The sequence below is a fragment of the Mucor mucedo genome, assembly GCF_025094135.1.
Source record: "Mucor mucedo strain NRRL 3635 chromosome Unknown EV154scaffold_22, whole genome shotgun sequence".
NCBI classification, from domain to species: Eukaryota; Fungi; Mucoromycota; class Mucoromycetes; order Mucorales; family Mucoraceae; genus Mucor; species Mucor mucedo.
In genome coordinates, this window is record NW_026252306.1 from 56,340 (window position 1) to 80,141 (window position 23,802).

At 36.8% G+C, this 23,802-nt stretch overlaps 12 protein-coding genes across 12 annotated transcripts; 8 read left to right on the plus strand and 4 right to left on the minus strand.

Annotated features, from left to right (window-relative positions):
• Nucleotides 1–203: 203 nt before the first annotated feature.
• EV154DRAFT_536885 (carbamoyl-phosphate synthase L chain, ATP binding domain-containing protein) lies at nt 204–2,429 on the plus strand (the record flags this gene model as incomplete). Its single annotated transcript, XM_051604171.1, has 5 exons — nt 204–534; nt 611–662; nt 717–819; nt 877–966; nt 1,032–2,429. The coding sequence occupies 5 exons, from the start codon at nt 204–206 to the stop codon at nt 2,427–2,429; spliced, it is 1,974 nt and encodes a 657-aa protein (XP_051460115.1).
• A 49-nt stretch (nt 2,430–2,478) lies between these two features.
• On the minus strand, nt 2,479–3,297 carry EV154DRAFT_500516 (proteasome maturation factor UMP1-domain-containing protein). The gene is made up of 5 exons (XM_051600596.1): nt 3,224–3,297; nt 3,002–3,160; nt 2,841–2,942; nt 2,694–2,787; nt 2,479–2,632 (listed from the first exon to the last, which is right to left on the minus strand). Exons 1-5 carry the CDS (start codon nt 3,224–3,226, stop codon nt 2,562–2,564), a joined length of 429 nt encoding a protein of 142 aa, XP_051460116.1. The 5' UTR covers nt 3,227–3,297; the 3' UTR covers nt 2,479–2,561.
• Nucleotides 3,298–3,800: 503 nt separating this feature from the next.
• EV154DRAFT_500518 (uncharacterized protein) lies at nt 3,801–5,150 on the plus strand. Its single transcript, XM_051600597.1, has one exon. The coding sequence runs from the start codon at nt 4,098–4,100 to the stop codon at nt 5,043–5,045; it is 948 nt and encodes a 315-aa protein (XP_051460117.1). The 5' UTR covers nt 3,801–4,097; the 3' UTR covers nt 5,046–5,150.
• EV154DRAFT_500522 (uncharacterized protein) lies at nt 5,135–6,199 on the plus strand. Its single transcript, XM_051600598.1, has 4 exons — nt 5,135–5,239; nt 5,296–5,413; nt 5,471–5,566; nt 5,651–6,199. The coding sequence occupies exons 1-4, from the start codon at nt 5,177–5,179 to the stop codon at nt 5,977–5,979; spliced, it is 606 nt and encodes a 201-aa protein (XP_051460118.1). The 5' UTR covers nt 5,135–5,176; the 3' UTR covers nt 5,980–6,199.
• A 1,391-nt stretch (nt 6,200–7,590) lies between these two features.
• Nucleotides 7,591–9,489, minus strand: EV154DRAFT_130786 (cystathionine beta-synthase). Its single transcript, XM_051594016.1, has 3 exons — nt 9,386–9,489; nt 9,216–9,325; nt 7,591–9,121 (listed from the first exon to the last, which is right to left on the minus strand). The coding sequence occupies exons 1-3, from the start codon at nt 9,433–9,435 to the stop codon at nt 7,791–7,793; spliced, it is 1,491 nt and encodes a 496-aa protein (XP_051460119.1). The 5' UTR covers nt 9,436–9,489; the 3' UTR covers nt 7,591–7,790.
• A 392-nt stretch (nt 9,490–9,881) lies between these two features.
• Nucleotides 9,882–10,910, minus strand: EV154DRAFT_460479 (uncharacterized protein). The gene is made up of 2 exons (XM_051597518.1): nt 10,272–10,910; nt 9,882–10,212 (listed from the first exon to the last, which is right to left on the minus strand). Exons 1-2 carry the CDS (start codon nt 10,777–10,779, stop codon nt 10,043–10,045), a joined length of 678 nt encoding a protein of 225 aa, XP_051460120.1. The 5' UTR covers nt 10,780–10,910; the 3' UTR covers nt 9,882–10,042.
• A 1,100-nt stretch (nt 10,911–12,010) lies between these two features.
• EV154DRAFT_416401 (uncharacterized protein) lies at nt 12,011–12,726 on the plus strand (the record flags this gene model as incomplete). Its single annotated transcript, XM_051595733.1, has 2 exons — nt 12,011–12,193; nt 12,244–12,726. The coding sequence occupies 2 exons, from the start codon at nt 12,011–12,013 to the stop codon at nt 12,724–12,726; spliced, it is 666 nt and encodes a 221-aa protein (XP_051460121.1).
• Nucleotides 12,727–12,909: 183 nt separating this feature from the next.
• EV154DRAFT_416277 (uncharacterized protein) lies at nt 12,910–13,515 on the plus strand (the record flags this gene model as incomplete). Its single annotated transcript, XM_051595723.1, has 1 exon — nt 12,910–13,515. A coding segment is annotated over one exon (606 nt), but the record flags the coding sequence as incomplete, so codon positions are not given.
• Nucleotides 13,516–15,510: 1,995 nt separating this feature from the next.
• Nucleotides 15,511–17,497, plus strand: EV154DRAFT_130821 (uncharacterized protein). Its single transcript, XM_051594017.1, has 6 exons — nt 15,511–15,837; nt 15,943–16,098; nt 16,155–16,204; nt 16,264–16,862; nt 16,927–16,989; nt 17,044–17,497. Exons 2-6 carry the CDS (start codon nt 15,952–15,954, stop codon nt 17,385–17,387), a joined length of 1,203 nt encoding a protein of 400 aa, XP_051460123.1. The 5' UTR covers nt 15,511–15,837; nt 15,943–15,951; the 3' UTR covers nt 17,388–17,497.
• Nucleotides 17,341–17,714, plus strand: EV154DRAFT_500533 (uncharacterized protein). Its single transcript, XM_051600599.1, has one exon. The coding sequence runs from the start codon at nt 17,460–17,462 to the stop codon at nt 17,649–17,651; it is 192 nt and encodes a 63-aa protein (XP_051460124.1). The 5' UTR covers nt 17,341–17,459; the 3' UTR covers nt 17,652–17,714.
• Nucleotides 17,715–17,867: 153 nt separating this feature from the next.
• EV154DRAFT_500534 (uncharacterized protein) lies at nt 17,868–20,427 on the minus strand. The gene has a single exon (XM_051600600.1). The coding sequence runs from the start codon at nt 20,354–20,356 to the stop codon at nt 18,002–18,004; it is 2,355 nt and encodes a 784-aa protein (XP_051460125.1). The 5' UTR covers nt 20,357–20,427; the 3' UTR covers nt 17,868–18,001.
• Nucleotides 20,428–22,241: 1,814 nt separating this feature from the next.
• EV154DRAFT_542676 (uncharacterized protein) lies at nt 22,242–23,206 on the plus strand. The gene is made up of 3 exons (XM_051604533.1): nt 22,242–22,494; nt 22,543–22,732; nt 22,791–23,206. The coding sequence occupies exons 1-3, from the start codon at nt 22,262–22,264 to the stop codon at nt 22,845–22,847; spliced, it is 480 nt and encodes a 159-aa protein (XP_051460126.1). The 5' UTR covers nt 22,242–22,261; the 3' UTR covers nt 22,848–23,206.
• The last annotated feature ends 596 nt before the right edge of the window (nt 23,207–23,802 follow it).

Genomic DNA, 23,802 nt, shown 5'->3' on the forward strand with positions numbered 1-23,802 from the left:
ACCTTAACATATACATGGCCCCCATTTATAAAGTACTCATTGCCAATCGTGGTGAAATTGCATGCCGCGTTATGCGAACATGCAAAAGATTAGGCATTGCTACTGTCGCAGTCTATTCTGACAGGTACCAAGTTAGAATTTTATTTCACAAACTATAAACTTATAACTGGACTTTTAGTGACGAAAACGCACCCTTTGTAAAAATGGCAGACGAAGCCTATTATATCGGCTCTTCAATTGCAGCAGAATCGTACCTGAATGCTGAAAAAATAATAGCTGTCGCAAAACGATCCAATGCTGATGCCCTGCATCCCGGCTACGGGTTTCTTTCTGAAAATGCTGACTTTGCGGACAAAGTAATCTCTGCTGGTATCAATTTTATTGGTCCTCGTCCCGATAATATTCGTGCTATTGGTGATAAAATTGCTGCCAAAGTCTTCATCAAGGAACATGCAAACAGCATCCCTCTTATTCCTGGTTATAACGGACAAGATCAATCCATCACTAGATTAGAGAATGAAGCAAAAAAAATTGGTAAAAATATATATAAAAACTTATTCCAGTAACAAATTTTGACTGTATAAAATAGAATTCCCAGTCTTGTTAAAAGCGTCTGCTGGTGGAGGTGGTAAAGGCATGAGAGCTGTTTACGAAACTAGCAAGTAAGCCCTCAGCATAACTACAAGTAACCAAGTTTTATTCATCTTCATTTATAGGTTAAGAGAAGAAATTGAGGCTGCGCAGGGTGAATCACTTCGGGCATTTGGATCTGATAAATTATTAATTGAAAAGTATTTTGAAAGTATCCGTCATGTTGAGGTAACATTTAAAATGAGGGTTTGATAACTCTTTTTAATATAACTCGGTTTGTCATAGATTCAAATATTTGGTGACAAGTATGGTAACGTATACCATATCAATGAACGTGATTGCTCAATCCAAAGAAGACATCAAAAAGTAGTTGAGGTAACATAAAGCCTTGCTTGTCATTGTTTTTTATCCTAATATAGAAGAATTTTGTGTGTCTGTAGGAAACACCTTCCCCAGCCGTCGATGATAAGCTTCGCACTGCAATGACTAACGCAGCCGTTGAATTGGGCCGTAAACTAGGTTATGAAGGTGCTGGTACAGCTGAATTTATATTGGACGAAAAGACCAAGAAATTTTACTTTTTAGAACTAAATACACGTCTTCAAGTTGAGCACCCAATCACAGAGGCTATATCTGGACTTGATCTTGTCGAGTTACAACTGTTAGTTGCTCAGGGTGCTAATTTAAAGGAACTTGGAATTCTAGACAATATCAAATTCCAAGGTCATGCCATAGAAGTACGTCTTTGTGCTGAAGATCCAGACCATGACTTTGGTCCTCGCACTGGTGTTATTCAAAAATGGAGCCCAGCTGATTCTGGTACCTTTATACCCGGTGTTCGTTTTGATACAGGCGTGGAAGATGGTTCTGAAATTTCCATCTTTTATGACTCGATGGTTGCTAAAGTCATTGTCCATGCTACTACGCGTGAAGAAGCCGTACGTCGAATGATTGCTGTTTTGTCTCGCACTGTCATTGTAGGTGTCACCACTAATCAGAAATTTTTGATCAGTATCATGAACAATCCTCGCTTCCAATCAGGCACCTTTGATACGAACTTTATCGTACAGGAAAAGGAACGCTTATTCCCAACTTACAATGTATTGTGTTCCAAAAACAGTATTATCGCTGCCTTTTTATTTGACTGGACAATTCGTCGCAGTCAGCAAGTACATTTGAAAAGCATTCAAACAAGCTGGCGAAATATTAAATGGAGGAATAAGCGCATGAATTTCTTGGTCAATCATGGTCCCGAAATTCAAATCCAATATAATTATTTAGGTGACCCTCAACATGACAAACGTCATGTCTTTCAAGCAAAAGTACTTATTAAAGAAGACGCTATTCAAGGTGAAGATGAACAAGAGCTACCTATTTCAGTTGTTCTCTTTGAAAACGATCTTGGTAAAGAGATCGCTGGTCCCAGAGGTATTCAAGGCTGTCGTGGTCTGTTACGTTGTACCATTGATGGTAGCCAACAACACTTTTATATCGCAGAAGATGTAAAAGATGTAAACGAAAAATCCATCTTTGTACACGACTTTGTATGTGGTCATCAAGTGGAGTTAGTTAAGGTAGATCGTCTCAAAAGTAAGTCGGCTGCTGTTGAAGATGATCGTGTGACGCCCTATACTTCATCCATGCCATGTCGTATCCTTAAATTACTCGTGCCTTCCGGAACTATCGTCAAGAAAAACATGCCTCTCTTATCCATCGAATCCATGAAAACCGAAGTTAAAATCCTAAGTCGTCATGATGGTGTCGTAACAATGAGAGTGGAGGAAAATCAATTGGTTGATGCCAGAGTGCTTTTGTGTTCTGTCGATGAAGTTAAATAAATTGCTCCCGTTTATACTCTAATAATAAAACCAAAGTGACAAAGCCATATTCATATTCGATATATATTTTTTTGTTCTTTATAAAAAAATTTGGAAAGGGGAAAATGATACTACGGTATGTATGTTACCAATCTACATTCTCATATTGAGCTTGTGCTCCATGGCAGTATGAAAATCAATTGAATCGGTTGACATGCTAGGGTCTACACAATACACATATTAGTTATCCTAAACGAATCTGAGTCCACAATCATAAATACGTACCATTAAGGAAATCCTCATAATCAATAGTCTCATCTTTACCCATCAAAATATCCAAATGCAAGTTTGAAGAGGGCATAATAGGCATACGTTGACGCTGCAATATAAGCATGAATATCACACCTCTAATTTAATCACATCCTTTCTTACCTTTTCAACTATGCTTTTTTCCATCATTAACTTGATAGGAGCGTGCATACCATAAGCTTGACGAGCCAAATTCAACTTTAATTCCCACTGTGTCTCTTCCCACTAAACAAAAACCATTATCTGTCAGTATACAATCCGTCTATCTAATCGTACAACATTACTTGATTTAATCTGCCTTCAAGAGGATGTCCAGGCATGACCTCGGTCTTGATGGAACGAGTACCATAACGTAAAGCATCATGACCACCCAATTCTGAATGAGTGGTATCAAGAGTGCTCATGACAGTTTCAGGGTGTGATTCAGGTGCGAGACGAAGAGCCTATTAAAAAAATATGTTAAATGACCTTGGCCATGTACAGTCGCGTTGAGGGGCTGTAGGTACCATTGTTGTGTTGTATGTATTGGGGATGAAGGTCGTCAACAATAAAAAAAAAGGGCCAAAATTTAGCAGGACGCTTGCGCGTCTCTAGGTAAATCACAGTCACACGCTTCGTCATTTTTAAACTCTCTGTCAAAGATTCCATGCCGTTAAAAAGCAACAGTCTGCATGAACGACCTGATGCAACGTGTTTCATTTTGACCACTCTATTTAGACCGAAAAGCCTGCTACTATTAATACATGAGGAGAGCGAAAGATAAAAGGGGTTGTATTAAAATGTAAATAAAAGAACGGATCACAGTATGATATTTTCTTTATTTAATCATTCTGTTTTTGGTTCATGCACTATCATTCTATGCTCTAAACCTGTTTAGAAACCAATAGTTTAATATGTGTATGAAGCCCGGGCCCCTGTTTTACTACGGTTTCTATTATTGCTTGTGCTGAGTACAAGTGTTGGCTTTGGATGGTGGGAATTTGTGGAAGCTTTCTAAAATGTTGCGTTCTTTTTTCGGTGTAACACAATGACTGCTTGACCAAAACACACCCCTTCTCAACAGCTGACAGAAACCTTTTTGCTGTTGAAGAGACGCCTAAAATTTAGCAATCTATGCTGACCTGTTTTTCTATCACTTGGTCTATTTACCCGTTAAATCTCGACCCTTCTGTTCAAAACACCCTACAAAAAAAAAGTTGTTCGGGCCTTTTATTTTAGGTGTGAGAATAACCTCGGAGAAATACAAAGGGTAAAGAGTTAAATTGTAGGTTTTCCAAACTGTAACGTGAGAGAAAGAAAGACGAGTCTATTTAAACTAGTTATTCCTTTCCTGTTTGTTTTATTTTTTGTTTTGTTTTATTTTTCTATAACAATATATCAATGGCACCACTTCCTAAATCAATTATCGACTCTCATGTTCATTTTTGGCAACCAGACAAGGTGAATGTTCCTTGGGTGAAAAACAGTCAATTTGATAAGCGTAAAGACGCTGTTGATTATGCTGAACAAGTGAAACTGGCCCGAGTGAAACAAGCAGTGTATGTAGAAACTGATGTGGATGTGTTCCATAAGCTGGTGGAAGCAGAATGGATCTACAAGTATTCACAAGAGATCCAGACCAATGACAGTTTTGGAGGAATTGGCGGTATTGTTGCATTTGCACCTGTCCAACAAGGAGATCATGTTGTAGGGTATTTGCGTACACTAGTGCGTGTGACAGGCGGTGCGGATAGCATCTTAAAGGGGGTGCGATGCCTTTTACAAGACCCAAACTTAGATCCCGCTCGAGTCCTGGAGCCAGACTTTATCCGTGGTATTCAATGTCTAGAATCGTTTAAACTGAGCTTTGATATCTGCATCGATTGCAGGAGTTCACCTCAACAATTTCCACCCATACAGAAAATGGTTGTACAATGTCCTCGTGTTCAATTTATTCTTGACCACATGGGTAAGCCTCCTTGCGATAGCCAACCGGGAGATACTGAATTTGAATTCTGGAAACAACAAATGACTCAATTATCTAGTAATCCAAACGTCTCCTGTAAAATATCAGGTTTAGTAACTGAATTTAATGATAGTCATCATGACGAAAAGTCTGACGTCGTACGTAAATTGAAACCGTTTATTCAAGTTGCGCTAGAGACCTTTGGGATCGACAGACTCATGTATGGCGGCGATTGGCCCGTGTCCGAAGCCGCAAATACGACATGGCAATCTTGGCTAGAAATCATTTCCGAATTAGTAAATCATTGGTCAGAAGACGATAAAGAAAAACTGTTTGTTACAAATGCCACTCGTATTTATAAATTATTGAATCATACAAAGTAGAAATGGGCTCATGGCTTATTATATCCCCGACACATTTTTTTTTTTTTTTTACTTTAAAAATAAAATCAAAAGTCGAACCTGTCGCAGTTCATTTATCATCACTTTTCTTCATCTTCTCTTCATTATTACAAATGACTCACATCATGAATACTAACTCATTCGATAATTCTATGCATCAATCGTACAATGAAAAGGTAATTCTTGAATTATCAGTCTTTTACGAGAATATAGCATACTTATCGAAATATAGCATCAATTATTTAAACCACAACAGTACAAAAAGGTGCAACAACAGCCGTCGCAAGAATTACCTCCAACACCTTCTTCTTCTGCCTTGTCATTTTTAGTGACGGATCAAAGATCTTTTGGTAAGTTGGTCTATAGTATTGGGTTTACATGTTTGACTTAAAAATGATTATCATTAGAAGAGGAAGATGACGGAGGTCGTTTACCGTTAAACACCGCTATCAACACAACTCGTCCAAACTCTTCGGCTGCTAACTATGGTTCCTTATCTTCAGGTAAAAAAAAAAAAAAAAAAAAAAAAAAAAAAAAAAAAAAAATGATAGTAAATTCGCACATGAGTCTTACCTAAAATGAGCCAGATTTTACATATTTTCAAACTGCATCACCAAGTACAATGTCTTCGCCTGCTGCATCTACTATAAGCCCAAATGATGATGATGAGGGCCTTTATTTATTATGGACACATCAATTATTGAGAGAAAGAGGCTATAAACCAAGCTCTTGCAAGCTAAATGGAGATGAAGATGAAGAAAACGATGATTGCTACAGTATAGATAGCAGTATCACCGACTTATCAGTGGATCAGCAACAAACACTTACTTCATCAAACAACAGCAATAGACATTTAAACAGTAATTTTTCTGCCTCATACCCAACTTGGCTTTCATCATGTTTTCCTATGTGTTGAACCACGTTGTCCTAGGAATTTCTACCGATATTCATCTACATATCCTTTCTTTTTACCTATACCGTCTGATACTACATAATGATAATAAAATACAAACTTGATCTACACACACACATATATATATACATATATATATATATAAATTTATACATAAAACATTATCAAATCGCAGATGATGACACCTCATGACTTTATAGGTACACTGTATTTTTTTCCCTCCGTGTTTGTTTGTCTCTATTTATCAATTACATAACGAGTAGTTAAAATAATAACATCTTGTAGTGCATTTACGCTTAGATATAACAAATTTAATCGCAGAGCTTAAAATGCCCCTGAAAAGGTAACAGTGGTACGAAGACATGAAAAGTTGTGGGAAAGGCCAGACCCTTTTGCAATGGACTGGGTGGACGATATCTACCATCCGGACTGTATAACATGTACAATTCCCCAAGCACAAGATCCCGAGCGCGAATTACATCAATGATACTCGGGAGCAACATGACAAAAAAAATCCTAATCCAACTTCGGGTGTTTCTGAACCTTTAAAGCTAGACAAATTAAGACAAAACAAAATAAATCTGCAGAACAAAAGGGCAAAAGAAGAGAGAGTCGAATATAATTCCACCTAGATATACTATTGTTTACTCTTTCATTTATGCAGGACTGTTGCTCTTTAAGAAGTATCGAATGGGCGTTCCATCCTTAATAGTGGAGGGAGGTCTTAACGTATTCCATAAAAAATCTAGAAGGAAGGTCAAGTGCCTGTCTATAACTATTCATGGTCTCGAAAGTTATTGCATTACTGATAGGTCCAACAAATTGTGATTTTTGCAGTTTTTTTAACAAAAAAAAGAGACAAAAGGTAACTAATATATTAAACTGTAGTCGTTTAAGAAAGCTGATAACTATGTATGCTAAATGTCAGATGACCTTCAGTTGAGTTGCTCTTCTGAATGGCCGTGGTTCAAGGACCCCGCGAGAAATTATTTTGTTTTCCACTTTCATCATAGGAAAAACGATAAACGTATTGTATCCATGGACCGATTCTACCAAAAAAAGTCTGGTTTTCTACCATCCTTCACATACTTTGTACACCCTGTTGCTATCAACCGGCTCGTAAAACTTGCTATGAACTAAATACTTTGGTGTATTTTGTTATTCTCGTGTTGCTTTTGATTAAAGCGACGTTTAGATCAAAAGCTCTTTTGAATAAAAAGTCTAAACTTGTAAACAGCAAGGACAATAGACATAACTCAACTCGAAATAGTAACAAATATTTGATGAACCTGATCCCTCAATGGATGCGGGGCAAAGTTTTTTTATTTATTTCCTTAATTAAACACATTAAACTCACAAAAGAATACTGCTGTAATTACCCTTTTTGTTTCATTAATCTTGATACAAGAGCAGCAACTTTCACCTTTTTAGAGCTTGCAAAAGTATGTTCGTAGAGAGCAAAATAGCGTCCAAAAAGCTGCTCAAACTCCATGATTGATAAATTCAAGTGCTCTGCGCGATAACTAATTTGAAAATCTCGACAGCAGCATTTTAATGAAAGTTGCGTGTCTGCTACCAATACTTAAAATCACTACCTACAAAAAAAAAAAAAAAAAAAAAAAAAATCAAGAGGCAAAAAGCAGAGAGTAGGTGATATTCATTACAACGGACAAAGTTTAATTGCCATCATTGTACACACAAAAAAGGTATGGAAATACTTTTTTATTGGGATTTTCTGACAAGAAAATGTATATGAGAGAGGAGAGAGGGATGAAATATATGTATACGTCTAAATATGAAATTATTTTGTAAGTTTAAGCCTTGACGTTCTTGACCAAGTAAGAGAGTAAATCAACCTTTGTGATAACGTGCTTGACCTTATGAGAGTCTGTAACTAAAGCAGATGAGTTGGTCTCGAAGAAACGAGTCAACTTATCTAAAGGAGTAGATTCAGTGATTTCTTCAAACTCCTTGGATCCCTTAGTGAAATGGAACATGACTTCGGAGACATGGGTATCAGGCTTAGCACGACCAGTAGCAATACGAGAGAGAATGTTACCCATGGTAACAAGACCACGAAGACGACGATGAGGACCAGCAGTTACAGGCAATTGATCAAAGGCATTCTTTTCCATTAAATCAATAGCTTCCTTACAGGTGGTCTCGCTGTCAATAGTGACGGCATCAGCCAACTTGAGGTCACGGACAGTGGCACCAGCAAAGTCCTTCTTGGCCTTGTTTTCAAAGCTGGATTCCTCAAACTTTTCATCAGTGTAACCTCTCTCTCTCATCCAATCGTCATTCAAGAACTTGGTCATATAGTTACGGACAGAATCAGGCAAGATGACAACACAACGTTGACCTTCCTTTAATTCCTTGGCAGCTTGAACAGCAGCGTACATGGCAGTACCAGAAGAACCACCACAGAGGAGACCTTCTTCGCGAATCAAACGACGAGACATTAAGAAAGAAGGCTTATCTTCAGACTTGACCCAGACATCAATCAAGTTACGCTTGAGGACATCAGGAATGAAATCATATCCAATACCTTCAACTTGGTAAGAACCACCTTCAGTGTTTAAGGATTCAGGTTGGGCCAAGATAGAACCAATGGGATCAACACCAACAATCTTAATGTTGGGTAATTTTTCCTTGAGCTTTTGGGCAATACCAGAGATGGTTCCACCAGTACCAGCACCAGCAACCAACATATCAATCTTACCATCACATTGCTCCAAGAGTTCTTCAGCAGTAGTATCGTAATGAGCAATAGGGTTGTAAGGGTTAGTGTATTGATCCAAGATAACAGCATTGGGGATTTCATCTCTCAATTTACGGGCAACACCAATATGAGATTCAGGGGCATCCCAAGCAGCTTCAGTAGGTGTACGGATAATTTCAGCACCAAGAGCCTTCAAGACATCAACCTTTTCTTGGGACATCTTTTCGGGTAATGTGATAATAACACGATAACCCTTGACGGCAGCAGCAAGAGCCAAACCAATACCAGTGTTACCAGAGGTAGGTTCAATAATGGTACTAACACCGGGAATAATGGTACCAGCCTTTTCAGCTTCTTCAACCATACGGGCAGCGATACGATCCTTGACGGATCCACCAGCATTGAAATATTCACACTTGGCCACTAGTAAATAAATTTAATATCAATTTATCCAAGGGGCACCCCGTGGGACTATTCCCATGTTACATTTATTTTTTAAATGTAAATATATACTTACAAAGTTCACACTTTAAACCTTCTTCCTTGGCAATCTTGCTACAACGAACAAGAGGGGTACGACCAATGTTCTCCAAAATGGTGTTGGAGATCTTGGGAGCAGGAGCAGAACTAAGAGGCTAATGTTAACAAAACGGAATTTTGCTTTCAAAGCCTTTTATAAAAACTTACTTGTGCTTGTGGTTGTACTTTTCAAAAATGTGTTGTAATTCGGTAGACATGTTAAAAAAAATTAAGTGTATAAAGAAAAAGAAGAAAAAAATATTTTCTTTGCTGTCTTTTTCTAAAAGAACTTTCTCACGATTATTTCAAAAAAAAAAAAAAAGGGTATGTGACTTGTATTTTATTTCCTTTTGAGTTGTGCTTGTGTTTCATTCGTGTTCCCAAACACCAAAGCACAATAACTGGATTCAGTAGTTCCAACCTTAAATGGAATGGTAAAGAGGCTTGATGAAATCCACAGTTGAAATGAGGAATTCATGAGGTTTTTTCAACTATTGGTCACATTACATTAAAACATAATTGATCGATTGATAAACTAGTCTTTACTCTGTGTTCCAAAAATGCTGGCCTATAAATCATTTGAACACGAACACTAAATTAAAGTTTGCCTTTAATGTTTGGGCAATGGTCAATGTATCTACCCTCACTCTTTGAAAAACTTTCTGCCGTGCCTTATAACCACCGCTTAAGAATCATCTGAATGCCCTGAATAAACATGCTGTCACGTTTTACACTCTTACATAATGCGAATTTTATTACAGGAAAAGCCCATAATCTTTTTTTTAAAAAAAAAGACCACCAGCAGCATCAGAGACACTCACATATTTATTGCTCAATCTTCTTTTCCTGTTCTTTCTTCAAGGACAATAACCACTTTCCATACGTAGGTGTATCTCCTGATGCATAACGATGTAAATCAGAAAGACCACCAGCTGCCAAACCAAACATGGCACCAAATATCACTGAATATCTAAAAGATCCTCTTGTCAATTTTGCTACATAGTTTAAATTAGTTTGACGCTACCTTCAAGGTATCTCTTTCTTATACACTTACTAAGAGTTGAAAAAATTGTTCCTGTCGCAATACCAGCAGTAACAGAATTCAAAACGTCGGCTTCTCCACGTACATCATCAATCGCCGCCTCAACAGAACCATAAAGTAAACATAATCCACCAGTCTTTCCTGCAAACTTTAAGCCTCGCTTTACACCACCCAACATCATGCGATAGTTCTTTGTCTTGTGATAGAAATACCAACCTTGTACAGTGGTTGGTAATTTGTGCGCATTCTCTGCCAAATACTGCAAGCCTGATTGCTGTCCGCCTAAGAAGGCTCCAATGCTGAATCCCCAAAAGGTTCCAATGGTTGTCATTAACAACAGTCGTGGTTTGGTACTTAACCCTGCTCTGACAAGCCCATTGGTTTCTTCGAGATCATCACTTGTGGGTGGTGGCACGCTACTTAACTTGTAGTCGTCGGAAAAGTCTTTTTCTAATGTCTTAAGACCATGCTGTGATGTCGACACTTGAGGGGTGGGAGGTGCACTTGTTTTATTCTCCATGGTAATTTCTGAACGAGATATACAGGGTTTCCCACTCAATTCTAAAACTTGAGATTTGCATGCAAAATCAACCGTCACACTCTCAAGTAATTATCGGTACCTGTACAATACTTGACAACATCTATTATTACAGTATTAGCACTTTGAATTCAGACAAAGAAAACTTATTTTCAGATAAACCTAAAAATGATTTCAGATGAACAAAAATATATTTCAGACAGAAGTAAAAAAATGATTCAGAATAACGTAATATATATATATACAAATAGAATAAAAAAAAAAAAATTCCAGACAAAGGCTATCAAAGGATGTATCCTATGAATTTTACAGTTTTTATATTCTGCATTGATAGTTCATAATGTATTTAAAGGTGTATTTTTATGAGCTCTTTTTACACAAATCCTCAGTTAATACGTTATAACAGTAAAAAAGGGGGAGAAACGGAATTTCAATTACTTTAGATGACGTTGACTTTGAGCATTATAATGTAACTTGATTTAATTGACAATACATCAAACAGTGCTTCTTTCACAAAAAAAAAAATATGAGACCTCGTATTTACCCAGTTACAGAAGATTTTATAAATGCCAAAATAACAGCTAAACTTGCTAAGATGGGGGACGAAACGAGTACCGGCACAATGAATCAACCTGCTGGTGGAAACAGAGGTAAAAATGCACTGTATATGTTCAGGTATATAGCCAAACATAATAACTCATAAAATAAATCAGGCCTAAAGAGAAAGGAAACATTTGAAGCGAAAAAAGAAAAGAGTGTGGCTAAAAGAAACAGGACCACTGCGTCTTCAAGCTCATCGACCCTGATTTGCAAGTCTTGTGATACAAGTGGTCATTCTTCTGCGAGAAGTAAATTGTGCCCTAACCATAACTATACCTTACAAGAATTGATCGAAAAGGATTTTGGTGCTAAAAATCAAAGATATACTATATCTCTTCCATTAAAGGGCTTTTTAAATGAAACAGATGATGATGATGACCGATTACAGAAGGCCGTAAACAAGATCCAGGACCTATCTAGTTTCTTACGTCTTGTTTTGTTTAAAGCTCAAATCTTTGTCAATGACTACATTTTACAATACCCCAATAATTTGTCCAATGAATTTTTTCAGCAAAATTTTTGGTATTCATTGTGTAGAGTGGTTTGTAAACAGCTGTCGATCAAAGACTTTCAGTTAAAGTATGCCAAAATTCACCACTTGGAAGACGTATGAATGGAGCTTAATAATCTAGAGGGAGTAAACTTAAACGTGGAAAAAGATGGGCTGAAAAATTATGGTCAAGTGCTTGCAACTGCATGTGAAACTACTGCTACGTGTTATAATAACTATTACATTGAGAATTTTCAGAACATCATCTGCAACTACTTCATTTATATGATTTGTAAAGAATTTCATGTAAGTTACTATCAGGAAGCACTAACAAGTTATTAACAAACTTAATTTAGGACGTTAAAAAATCTGTCATAAGGAAACTTGTATATGAACATGTTTTAGATCAAGTACTATCATCTGATCCTGTTGCCGTTCTAAATAATGATATCCTCCCACCATTAAGCCAAGAAGCAAAAAATGGTTTACAGGGATTTATAAACCCTTTAATTGTGGAGCTCAAGAACCGCTTGCCATCGTTCACAATTACAAAGGCAACTCAGAATACTGCCCCTTTTGGTATTTTACCGGCATTAAGACACATTCTGTCCAAGTATGAATCAATCATTGCGGAAAATTCTACTTCACAGAAGCATGACTCAGAACCAAGAAGACCTCAAGATACGGTTCAATCTGATGAAAAAAAGAAGAAAGATGATAAAGCAAAGCATTTTGTACTGCCAAGAATATTTAGCTGTTTCCCAATCCAGGTTTGCAGTGGCGCTTTATCAAAATCGATAGTCAAGACGTTACTGGTATATTCCCTGGCTCAAAGTTAAAGAAAGAAAAGGACGAGACTTTATTTAGCTTCACACAAAGGTACTTTTATGATTGTTTTAACTTTGCCAAGTTAAAAATTAGAAGGTACATAAGAAAGAAAGAGCATTGAGAACCTTCTTCATATAATATTAATAATAAACATTTTGTCTATTATTATTAGCCTTAAAGATCTGAAGGAGCTGCCTGCAACCAACGGCAAGATGCTTTTGAACGGGATGTACACCGATAATTATACTTGCCGCTTGCTATTCTGTCGTCGTACTGAGCGATCTTCGTTAAACAAAAGCATTGCCCTAGAACTCGATGACTTTAACACTGAAGAGGTAAATACTTATTTTAGGCCATGTACAGTTGATCCCGGAAGGAAGGACGTGTTTATATCCTACCATGGAGACAATGATGTGAGACGTCTTTCTTCAAAAGAATACTACAATATGGGTGGTGTTACGCAAAGAAAAGAACTCAAGAAAAGCTTGGGTATTGATCAAATTGAGACCAATATCCCCTCACCTAAAACCACGTCTCATGATACCTATATACTATACATTACGTATATTCTCCAACATATTGATACACTTTTTAATTTCTACGGGTTTAGAACTACCAATAGTAGATGGTGTAATTATATCGCATCACAAAAGAGTATAGAGGACGCCGTTAATATCCTTTTAAATGGATCGACAAAGTACAACAAGAAAAGAAGGAAAAATAAGAAGAAGAGTAAAAAGCGAAGGAGATCTAAAATAATTGATTCTTCAAAATCTAAACCGAAAATTGTCAAAAGGTAAGCGTGCTAACAAACCTTGATATGATTGTATTTTAATAATGAAACTTGCATGAAGAGAACATAAAGAGAAATTCGAAGAAGGGGATTGTAATAAAATGCCTTTAATCATCTTTGGCGATGGACTTAAGAACAAAAGCCAAACAAAGTTTAAGGGTTTACGCTCCGGTGTAACGGACAAGCTTTACCGACAATTGAAAAGAAGAGGGAAGCTTGGAGAGTTACTTCTTGTTGATATTAACGAGTTTAAAACATCAAAGGTTAGTATATTAATGTATATCAATACCTTCGACTAAAGTAATAGTTTTATAGACATGCAATTCTTGTTTTAGTAATGATTTAAAAAACATGAGGTGCGGTACTGACAAAAAATCCTCGCACATCCATCAAATATTGATTTGTAAACGATGCAATATTTTTTGGAATCGTGATGTGATGGCTGCGAAAAATATGCTTGCTATATCTCAATCCATTTGGGATGGCCAAGGCCGACCAGCTGTATTTAAAAGACTAAGCGCCACCTCCAATGTGGTTACCTCGTCTCACTCAAGTGAGGAGAAGGTTTAAAGATTTTACAGGTAAACCTTAGAGTAACTTATCAAATTATCCGAAAACTAAATTTCATTTGTCTGATTTTTTATTTATTTTGTCCAAAAAAGGTAAGTCAATGTCTGAAAGTAAATTTTGATTCGTCTGAAAAAAAATTAACATTTTCTGAATTAAAAGTGTGAAAATTGTATCCAGTTCTTCCCTTAGGAGGTTGTGATATAAAATAACATTGAGTTCACTTACATACATCAACCCTCGTTTCTGAATATATTGCAGAAGATGTTGCAGATATGGCATTTAAGGAAATGTCTATGAAGGTGATGACATTTCCTGTAGTTACGAGCATATCGATATATTGTAGTGTGATATAAGACAGCGGAAGAATTTAATTAAAAAAAAAGTTTACTATTTCAAGCTTTTTCTTTTACTTCATTTCCAAATTCTAATGTCTCGCGAAGAGAGTGAATTGCAAGAGCTTTTAGGACAAATTAGCGCAAACCAGCCTTCACACGTAGGGTTCATATCAAAAGTATTGGTTACAGAAGTGAAAAAGAACGGTAATTATCAGACTGGAGAGCAGTTGTTTGACCACTTGATCAAAATATTGAAGGAGAAGAAGGTGTCCAGACCAACATACGTGTATAGCGAAATGGAAATTTCAGCTTTCCAACGCTCAATAGCTACGCTAGTTCGTTATGCACCGACTGCTGAAAAGGCTAGATACATGTTCAACCTGACATTGAGAGAATATCAACTGCCTCTTCGTACTGTATCTTTGGAGTTAACCTTGTTAAACAACCTTCTCTATGTGCATTCCCAATTTAACGAAATGAAGAATGCATTAACAATAATCGAGACAGCGTTAGAAATAGGCGCATTTCAGTTGGATCCGCGAAGCTATCATAACATATATGACAATGCAAAGTTTAGCGATCCTTTGGAAGTGTTTGAAACTCTGTCTGGTAAAGTCTTGAGATATTACCGCTTGGAGTTTAACGAAGACAAGACAGCACTCAAACCAATCACAAAATAGTTTGCTCGCCGAAAAAAAAAAAAAAAAAAAAAAAAAAAAAAACATTTTCACATACTGCTATCTCATATTGAGAATTTGAGTGACACTGCAAAGAACAAAAGAAAACCAAATGAATAAAGAATAATCATAAAGTTAGTAACGGCTTACGAAATTATGAAAAAGTCAAAGGTAAATTGCAAACCAGGATCAGGGTTTTTATTTTTATTTTTATTTTTACTTTCAAGCTATTCTTCAACAACAACAGAGTACGACACTCATCAAGCGACACGGCCTGAACTTCACCCTTTATATTTTACTTTCAGCTTCTCATTTGGCCTTTACCTTAATAATTCTGAGTAAGATTAGGATCAAACGAGCTTTTAAAGACCAAATAATGATGATGAAATCGTCAAAACAAGTATAAATCATTTAATATGCATTTATTCCTAATTATCACATTGTTTTTGATTATATATTCTTGTTTCCAGGTCTAAAGGACAGCCAAATCACAGATGTTCTTCCGTTGTGACTACGTGCACTTTGGCTGTTCCTAAGAAAAGCGTTCTAAAAAATACGTTTGAAAAAAATACGGAGGTCTAGACATTTCCCATTTGAGGTCGCTTACTATTAGATGACTCTGGATCATCTAAATTCCGTTTATTTATTATTTTTCGCCCAAAAAATAAAAGGACATCGCACCTATAAAGTTGTCTTGCTCTTGGTTAAAACTTTTGAACGCTTATCAAGTGAATGTCCTTTCCTTAGGTAAGAGTTTTAAAAATTCCTACAAGCACCACATCGTGACGCGTTTCTGTTTTGCTTTTTCTGGTTCTTGAATTTAATGAGCTTACACAACATAACTTTTAAAAGACTAGAAATATGGCCACGGTCGAATGGACTGTTTTGGAGAAATTGTTGCTTTCACAAGCCGTATACAAATACGGAGAAGATAATTGGTTTCAGATCGCTCGTAACCTCAAACACCATGCTTTACTAGATCGTCCTTCAGATTATTTCAATCAAAAGGTAAAAAAAAAAAAAAAAAAATTAAAGCCAAACGCACGCCTAATTGTTCCTTATAGAATTGCTCCTTACAATATTATCTGATGGTGGAAGAAATGGATAAACACAAGTAATTCAAAAATAGTATAGCTGGAAGTTATATTTTTTGTACTTATACCAATATTATAGACGGCAATCATATTCACAAGATATGCCTATGGTTGTTCGGATAGCACGAGAACTCTACAGCTTACGATTAGAAGAATTGAAAAGAGCGATAAGCGAAGACGAAGAGAAATTTCTGATCCTTGTATCCGAAATAGATGATATACGTGCTGGCAAATGGGACAACCAATTATTGGGATTGCCAGAGCCTCCAAAGGACCCAGAGCCCACACAACAGACAGAAGATCAAATATCACCTGTGGAAGATATTACCAAGAACGAGCTGTTGGCAGAGGAACAGCAAAAGGTTGAAGCCGATAATTTAGAAAATGAGGCCAGAAATGTCAGAAATCGCGATGTGACACCAGATATGTCTGGAATGCCAGCAGTTGATACTCCTCCCAGAAACATCCCTACGAGTCCTATTGAGCTTGAACGAAGTGAATTAGATCAAACGACCCCTGGTAGCAACGTAAATTTGGAGACACAGGAGCAGAGCTACGATACCTATATGGACCAGCAAACCCATCCACTGAAAAACCGTATTGATGATTCAGATGTGACAGATTTACCAGCGCTAAAGAGGCAAAAAATCGATGATACACCGTCTGCTGTTTTTGAAGGTAATATATTTCAAGTGTCTATATTTATACATCTTTTTAATTCATTGATTAGATAACGAACAAGATAAAGACAGTCATTATTTTGATCATATAGGTCATGATGCAGTAAGGACAGATTACTCCACTGGTAATGCGAGATAAACATAGATTCGCTTCATTAAAAACTAATGCGTCTTACTAGATGTTAGTCAAGGTACAACACCAGCTGATACATATGACGCAGTTTTAAGGGAAGGCACAGAAAGTGTTGCAGGGAGTGAGAGTAATGCAGCAACACCTACAAATGAGCGTAGAAAGGGTGGAAATAATATGGTCGGTAAAGATGATCAGCGACATAAATCATGGCAAAAAAATATCAATTTACTATGGCGGGAAATAGCCAACCATAAAAATGGAGCAATGTTTATGAATCCTATCAAAGAAACAATTGCGCCGCATTATTACGATATAGTGAAAAGGCCAATGGATCTTAAAACCATAAAGAATCGTATCCGAGACGGGGTAAGTAACAATATATTAATATGATACTTTCAATAACTAAACAAACAAAAAAAGTTAATTAATACCACCACTGAGTTCGAGCGAGATGTTGTTTTAATGTTGAATAATTCATTAATGTATAATAAAGAAGGTACTGAGGTCTATCAGATGGCAAGGGAGATGTTGGATGATGCAGCTGAACAAATCAAAATATTCAAAACTGCAGATACAGACACATCAGCAAGTTCACATACCAGAGCAGCTTCAATGGCAGCTAAAGAACGAAGAAAGAGTGTTGTAGCCGAATAACTCCTCATCCTCTAAATCTTTTGTAAAATATACATATATATATATATAAAATTTAGTATTCGCACTTTAAGATAAATGAAATTGGTTTGGACAAATTGTCTTTACATAGTCTTGATTTGTCCGAATTTGTCGTTTCAACACTGTAAATAACACAATAATCGTAATGATCAACTCTACACGCATTGCATTCAAATAGGCCTTTTTTTTGTTTATTTAGTTGGGTATATTATACGGTATTTATTTCTTTTTTTCTTTTTATGTCTTTTTTTGAAGCATTTTTTTTTTACTTTTTTTTTTGTATTGAACAAGAATAATTAAATAAGAGAATATAGTAATAGCAGTAAAAATGGTTAGACATTAAATTTTCTTTTAAAGTTTTCCATCAGTTGGTCCTCATTGCCTTGTTGACCACGCGCATGCCGTGACTTTTCGAATTCACCGTCCATCATCGTACTCGAATCAAGCTCATCTTCATCCAAGGTTTCCAAGGCATAACCTTGCCATTCATGTTCCTGGACTTTTAATTGACTTTCTATCTGCCAATTTGCTTCTTCCTTTGTGGCTTGATATCCCTTCCATTCTATTGAAGCATCTGACTGTGATGACGCATGTCGGGGGCTACCTGTGCTACTATTAGGTTCGGGATAACCTCTCCAAATCTCATCGTCTTCATCCTCTTCGTCAATCGTTTGTTGTGTTCCCTTCTGGGGCTCTGGATATCCGTTCCATCTTTCGGATCCATTCTCATGACGCACTTCCTCCTCATCATCCTTCACGGGGTATCCTAACCATCTTTCGTCAGAAGTACTGGTATTAACACTGGAAGGCTTCTTGGCACCGGAACCCATTCCTTGATTGCTGCTAGCTCCGCCAGGCACAAATTCAGGTGCAGTAGGGGATAGTCTTGATTTTTGTTTACTGACCGAAGTGGAGTTGGAAGATGAAGAACCAGAGTAATTACTAGCATCTACTCTCTCTTGCTCTTGCTCTGGCTCCACTTCTTTAGTAGGAACTTCATGACCTAACAGAGGATCCTTGTTGTCTTCTACAATGACCTCGATGTATTCGTCTTCTTCTTCTTCTACCACTGACTGAGGTTTATTAGCACTCTCAGGTGATTGTGTAGCAGCCCTAGGCTCGTTTTGATGTTCTAGTTCTGGCATAATTGTAGTAGTGGGATGTAGTGTAACCTCGTGCTCTTCAATATTTGATTCTTCTACAGGGCTAACCAATGGTATTTCGATAGATTTGGTATCAACTACTACATCAAGTCCGCCTTGATCTTCGTCGTTGTCATCGTCATTTTCATCTGTGCTGTCATTTATAGACTCTGGTCGGGTTGTACGTACAATGTCCACTAGCTCTTGCTCAAAAATATCTTCCGTAGGTTCAGGTGGTGCAATACTTGTACGTCTTGAAATAACACTGACAGGTCGACTAGCTAAATATTTAGTCTGTTGGCTCATGGCTTCTTCAAACTCATCCTTGTCACACGTGATGGATTCCCCAGGCTTTAAAGGCTCCACCTCAATACTTTCATTAATCAGTTGATCCTTACGTAAGTAAACGCGAGAGACAAGCCAATGGTGAGTGAGTTGATCTCCAGGGGCTAAATGATTTAGATTGCCTACGGGAATTACAGCAGCACGTAATCCCTCTATATGAATAGCTTTAGAGGTTGCCATGGAAACCCGTTTGCTCTTTTTATCTGTGGGTGTCAAAATGTCTTCCAACAAAAATTCATTAGCTGAAGCAGTATCGATGGTTGAATTGTGCTGACAGAGTTCCAAGATAGATAGCTCAATATTGAGTTTATGAGCTCCGGGGGCCGAGAGTACGATATCACCAGTGTGCTGTTGGTCATGGTCATCCCCCGCAGTATATGCTGTCACAATAGACCGAATAGATAAAAGATGAGGTTGAATCCAAGGAATGGCAATCATCATACCCCCACTGCCTGTATGATGATGTACATCCAATTTTGTGCGGAGACAGGTGTGATAGGCTTGATAGTTTTTGGCTGGAGCGACGATTTGAGCTAAATCGCGAAACATATCCTTGGTACGAGAAGAGCAAGGCTGCCAGAGCTTCTTTAATCTTCTTACTTCGGGTACGGTCAGTGCCTTCATGATGGCAGCAAAACCTGAAAAGTCACGATATGCATGTAGGAGCAAATAAGCCACACGAACCAAATGGGTGATCAAACTATCCTTGGTATGCACAGGTGGTACGACGGCAGCAGAAGCTCCATTTTCCGGCTTTGTGAGTTCCGCCCAATAAATAAGTTGATGAGCAAAACTGTGAGTCAAGTAATGATGAAAGTCAACAAGATGAACAAGTTTGGTAGCCTCGGCATCTAATTGTGAAAGTGATCTCTTGTCTAAAAGAACACTACTGTAAAGTTGGCAATCGATAACTGCAATTTGTCTTGCAAGAGCATCTGAATCCCAAAATAAGGAAGTAGCTGCCTCAACGGACTGCATTTTTCTAGTCAAAGTGTCGAGACGATGTCTTTCTAATTTTACAGTCTCAAGGAATCCTCTCAGAACATCAACGCCAAGATGAGGTCTGACTTTCTTGGCTTCAGTCAGTTTATCGGAAGCTTGGTTAATAGCATTTTTGCAAATAATAAAAGACTGTGCGATAGGTGAGAGAGGAATTACTGGGAGTCCTCCGCTATTATGGTTGTTACTGGCTGAAGCCATTTTGGTATGTATAGAAAAAATAAATCAATTACGATAGTAAGAATTTAAAAAAGTAGAAAAAAAAAGGAACCCGCCTGGGGGTTGAAAATCAGTTTGTTCTTTTTTGGCTGAGATTGTATTCTTTTCTTTTTTGCACGACCTTAAAAAATATCTGTACCACCATAAAAGAAACACTTGCAATTACTTTTTATTCTTATAACAAATAAAGTGTATTACATTATATTTACAGGCCGAGTGTTTCGACTCTAAAATTAAATAGACTACCCGGCTTCTCTCCCATATTTTCGGGATTTTTTATTGGTCAGTAGGACAAGCAATAACTAAAATCCCAAAAGGGGACAGGAGTGAATTTTAGCCCACTCCTTAATTTTATCTTTCTGTTTATTGAGGCATTAGCGGCAAGGGAATACACCAATAAAAAGATAGTTGCATGACAATAGCTATTTGAAATAAAATTAGAAATTCCGGATGATAAAAAATAAAGAGGGACAATAAAAGAGAGAGAGAGAGAGAGAAAATCATGTCATTTTGAATTAAAAAATGGCTGTTTTGTTACACAGAAGTATGTGTTACCTTGTTACTTTCTACGTTTATGACCAGGTTCCGTATCCAATATAATGATGTCCTTTATAGAAATCAGACACTCTAGAACAGTGAATCATATTTCGCCATATGTAACGTGGGGATGCGGAACCACGTTTCTAGCCGATCTCTTTTTATTTTTTATGCTAATATGAATAGTCGCATAAAAATAACTATTTTTACTCGTAAATCGGCCAAGTGTCTAGATTAAGATAAGGGCTACAAAGTATGTGCATATCAAGTGGAAACGCTAAGTAGCATCTCTTTTCAGAGATAGTATAAAGTTTCACGTAAATAGTTCTTATTACATATATTAGCTAGTTATATACTTGGACAAAGTTATTCGTATAAGAGGTATTTAAACTTCTTTTAAACTTTCAACGGAAAGATAATTTACCTTATACGCGAGATTTTTCAGGAGTTTGAACTGCTACATGCCAAATAAGATCAAAGCTCTGGCAATATTAGGTAAGACATAGAATTCATACTTACATTAACATACTCGTGCTTTCCTTTTGCTGTAGTGTAGATAAAGAGAAAATATAGCTGCTATTTAAGGTTGGATATTTAGTAAATAAGTCTTGTTTTAGAGAAGGAAATGTAATACCATGATAATTGAGTATATTACGTTTAGTATTTATGGTATTGCATTGTTTGCTTAATAGAATTAGCGCCGAATTGTATTGAATCAAATGGTTTTAGAGTCTATCTATTACTCAATAAAAGAAAAAGCAGAGATAAGTACAGCAGCATTAAACAAATGTGCAAAAATGCTCTAGTAAATAGGTTATTGCTATAATATAACTCGACCCACTGGATCTATAAAATGCGTCTTGACGAGGGAGTGGGAGAGGGAGAGGAATCGAAGTCTTAGAAAATAATATCCCATTAAATAAGATTGGCAGTAAAAAAAAAACTACAATTTTGTCGCAAAGAACTATATGTACAATTAACGATCCTATCATCCTTGCATGGTAAAAACATCACTATTTTCAAAGTACAAATCAAAAGTGCTGCTGATTAAATGGTCGGGAAGGGATTGATACATGTAAGAGGTGTCACTAAACTTCTTTCTGAAGTATTAAAGAGGAGATATTGAAGGGGATAACCTGATCCGTGTGGCCGTTGACGGCCATCTCATATTTCACGACAAGTAGAGCACTATGGGAAAAGGGCTTTTGATTCGTCTGAATTGATTTTTGTTTCGCGTATTTCTCCAAAAAAGGCAAGGCTTATATCTGAACTTTAATTCTGTAGTCTCTCTGCCGTAAAAACCAAATTATTCCGTGAAATTTAATTCTCCCAGCTCTTTAACCTTTAAATATGTCTGATTCACTCCAAGATCTTCTCAACATTATCCTTCTTCAAGAAGAAAAGTGTGAATTCGCATCCTTCAAATCTGAAGATGCACTTGCTTTAGGTCTTTTATTAATTGATAACGCTAAACCTTTCAAAAAGTCTGTTGTTATTGATATCACCTTGAATGGTCACCAACTTTTCCATTATGCCATGGGAGGCACTACTAAAGACAACGATGAATGGGTTCGCCGCAAAAAGTAAGTTTATTTCCGGGTTTCAGGGTTTGTTTATTGACACACATACAGCAATACTGTCAATCGTTTCGGCCGCTCCAGTTACTATGTAGGACGTCATCTTGCTAACCAAAACAAGACTGTCGAAGAAAAGTATTTTGTCGAGGAAAAAGAATATGCTACACATGGTGGTGCTTTCCCCTTAAAAATCAAAGATGTTGGTGTAGTTGGAACCATCACAGTTTCGGGTCTTGCTCAAGAGGTAATAGAAAAATCGACTTCTTTTTTTTATTAGATTACTTATACATTACATACATTAGGATGATCATAATTTAGTAGCCAATACTATCCAAGAATATCTCGTCTCCAAGGCTTAATCTCCATTACAAATCAATAATAAAACAGTCACCTTTGAATCTAGCGACTTCTTCTTTCTTCTCTTATCCATTTGACTGTGATGTAGGATAAATTAGATTTAGTGCACGTGCGTAATCCAATAAAATCCCGCGTTCTCCCGGGAAGCTTTCATACCACAAGTTTGTAACGATCGTGGTGTATGTTTTATAATATCTACAGATGATGCTCTTAAACAATTTGGTAGCTATCTTTCTAATATTAAAATTAACTTTCGTTATCAAAGAGTTATGAAAGTATTCCTTTTCTTTTTCAACAAATCACAAGCACTTTTTCTTTCTGCGTTATATTAAAACCAGCCGTTTTTTTTTTCTTTCTCTCTCTTTAAATTTTATGTTTCTTTTATATCTTTTTTCTCAAAAAAAGCTTGGTAGTTATTTTATTTGGCGACTTGTGATTTAGAAAAAAGAAACGAAACGAATGGTAATTACAGAAACCTACAAAATGGAGGGATTTCCTTTATTCACTTGAAGAGTAAGAGGAAACGAGGTTAGTCGGGGAACCCAGTACAGGATAATTACTACCAATTACAAAAGCAAGTTGTTTTTCTGTTCTTTACCTAATCAGCTTCTCATTAGTTGTTCTAACTTTACCTTAGCCACTTTTCACGTTTCCCTTCGCTTTTGGCTTGTTGGCGGTGTACAATTCTTTTTTAACCTACGGATTCCGGCCGAACACAAAAAGTCTCTGCCAATTATTAAGGCTCGTTCAGGACCAGCACGGTTATTCTCTGCTATCATAAATATGGTAGACATTATGACTATTACCAAAACCAAAGAAGATAACCAGCTACGCCAAGTGCGCAGTAAATCCTACTGATTTTAAAAGTACACCCTTTGTAGGTCTTTAATTTCGATTTCAAACGGTATCACTTTCCAGCCGTATACAATTTGGAACAATCGTAAAAGTTATCACTGA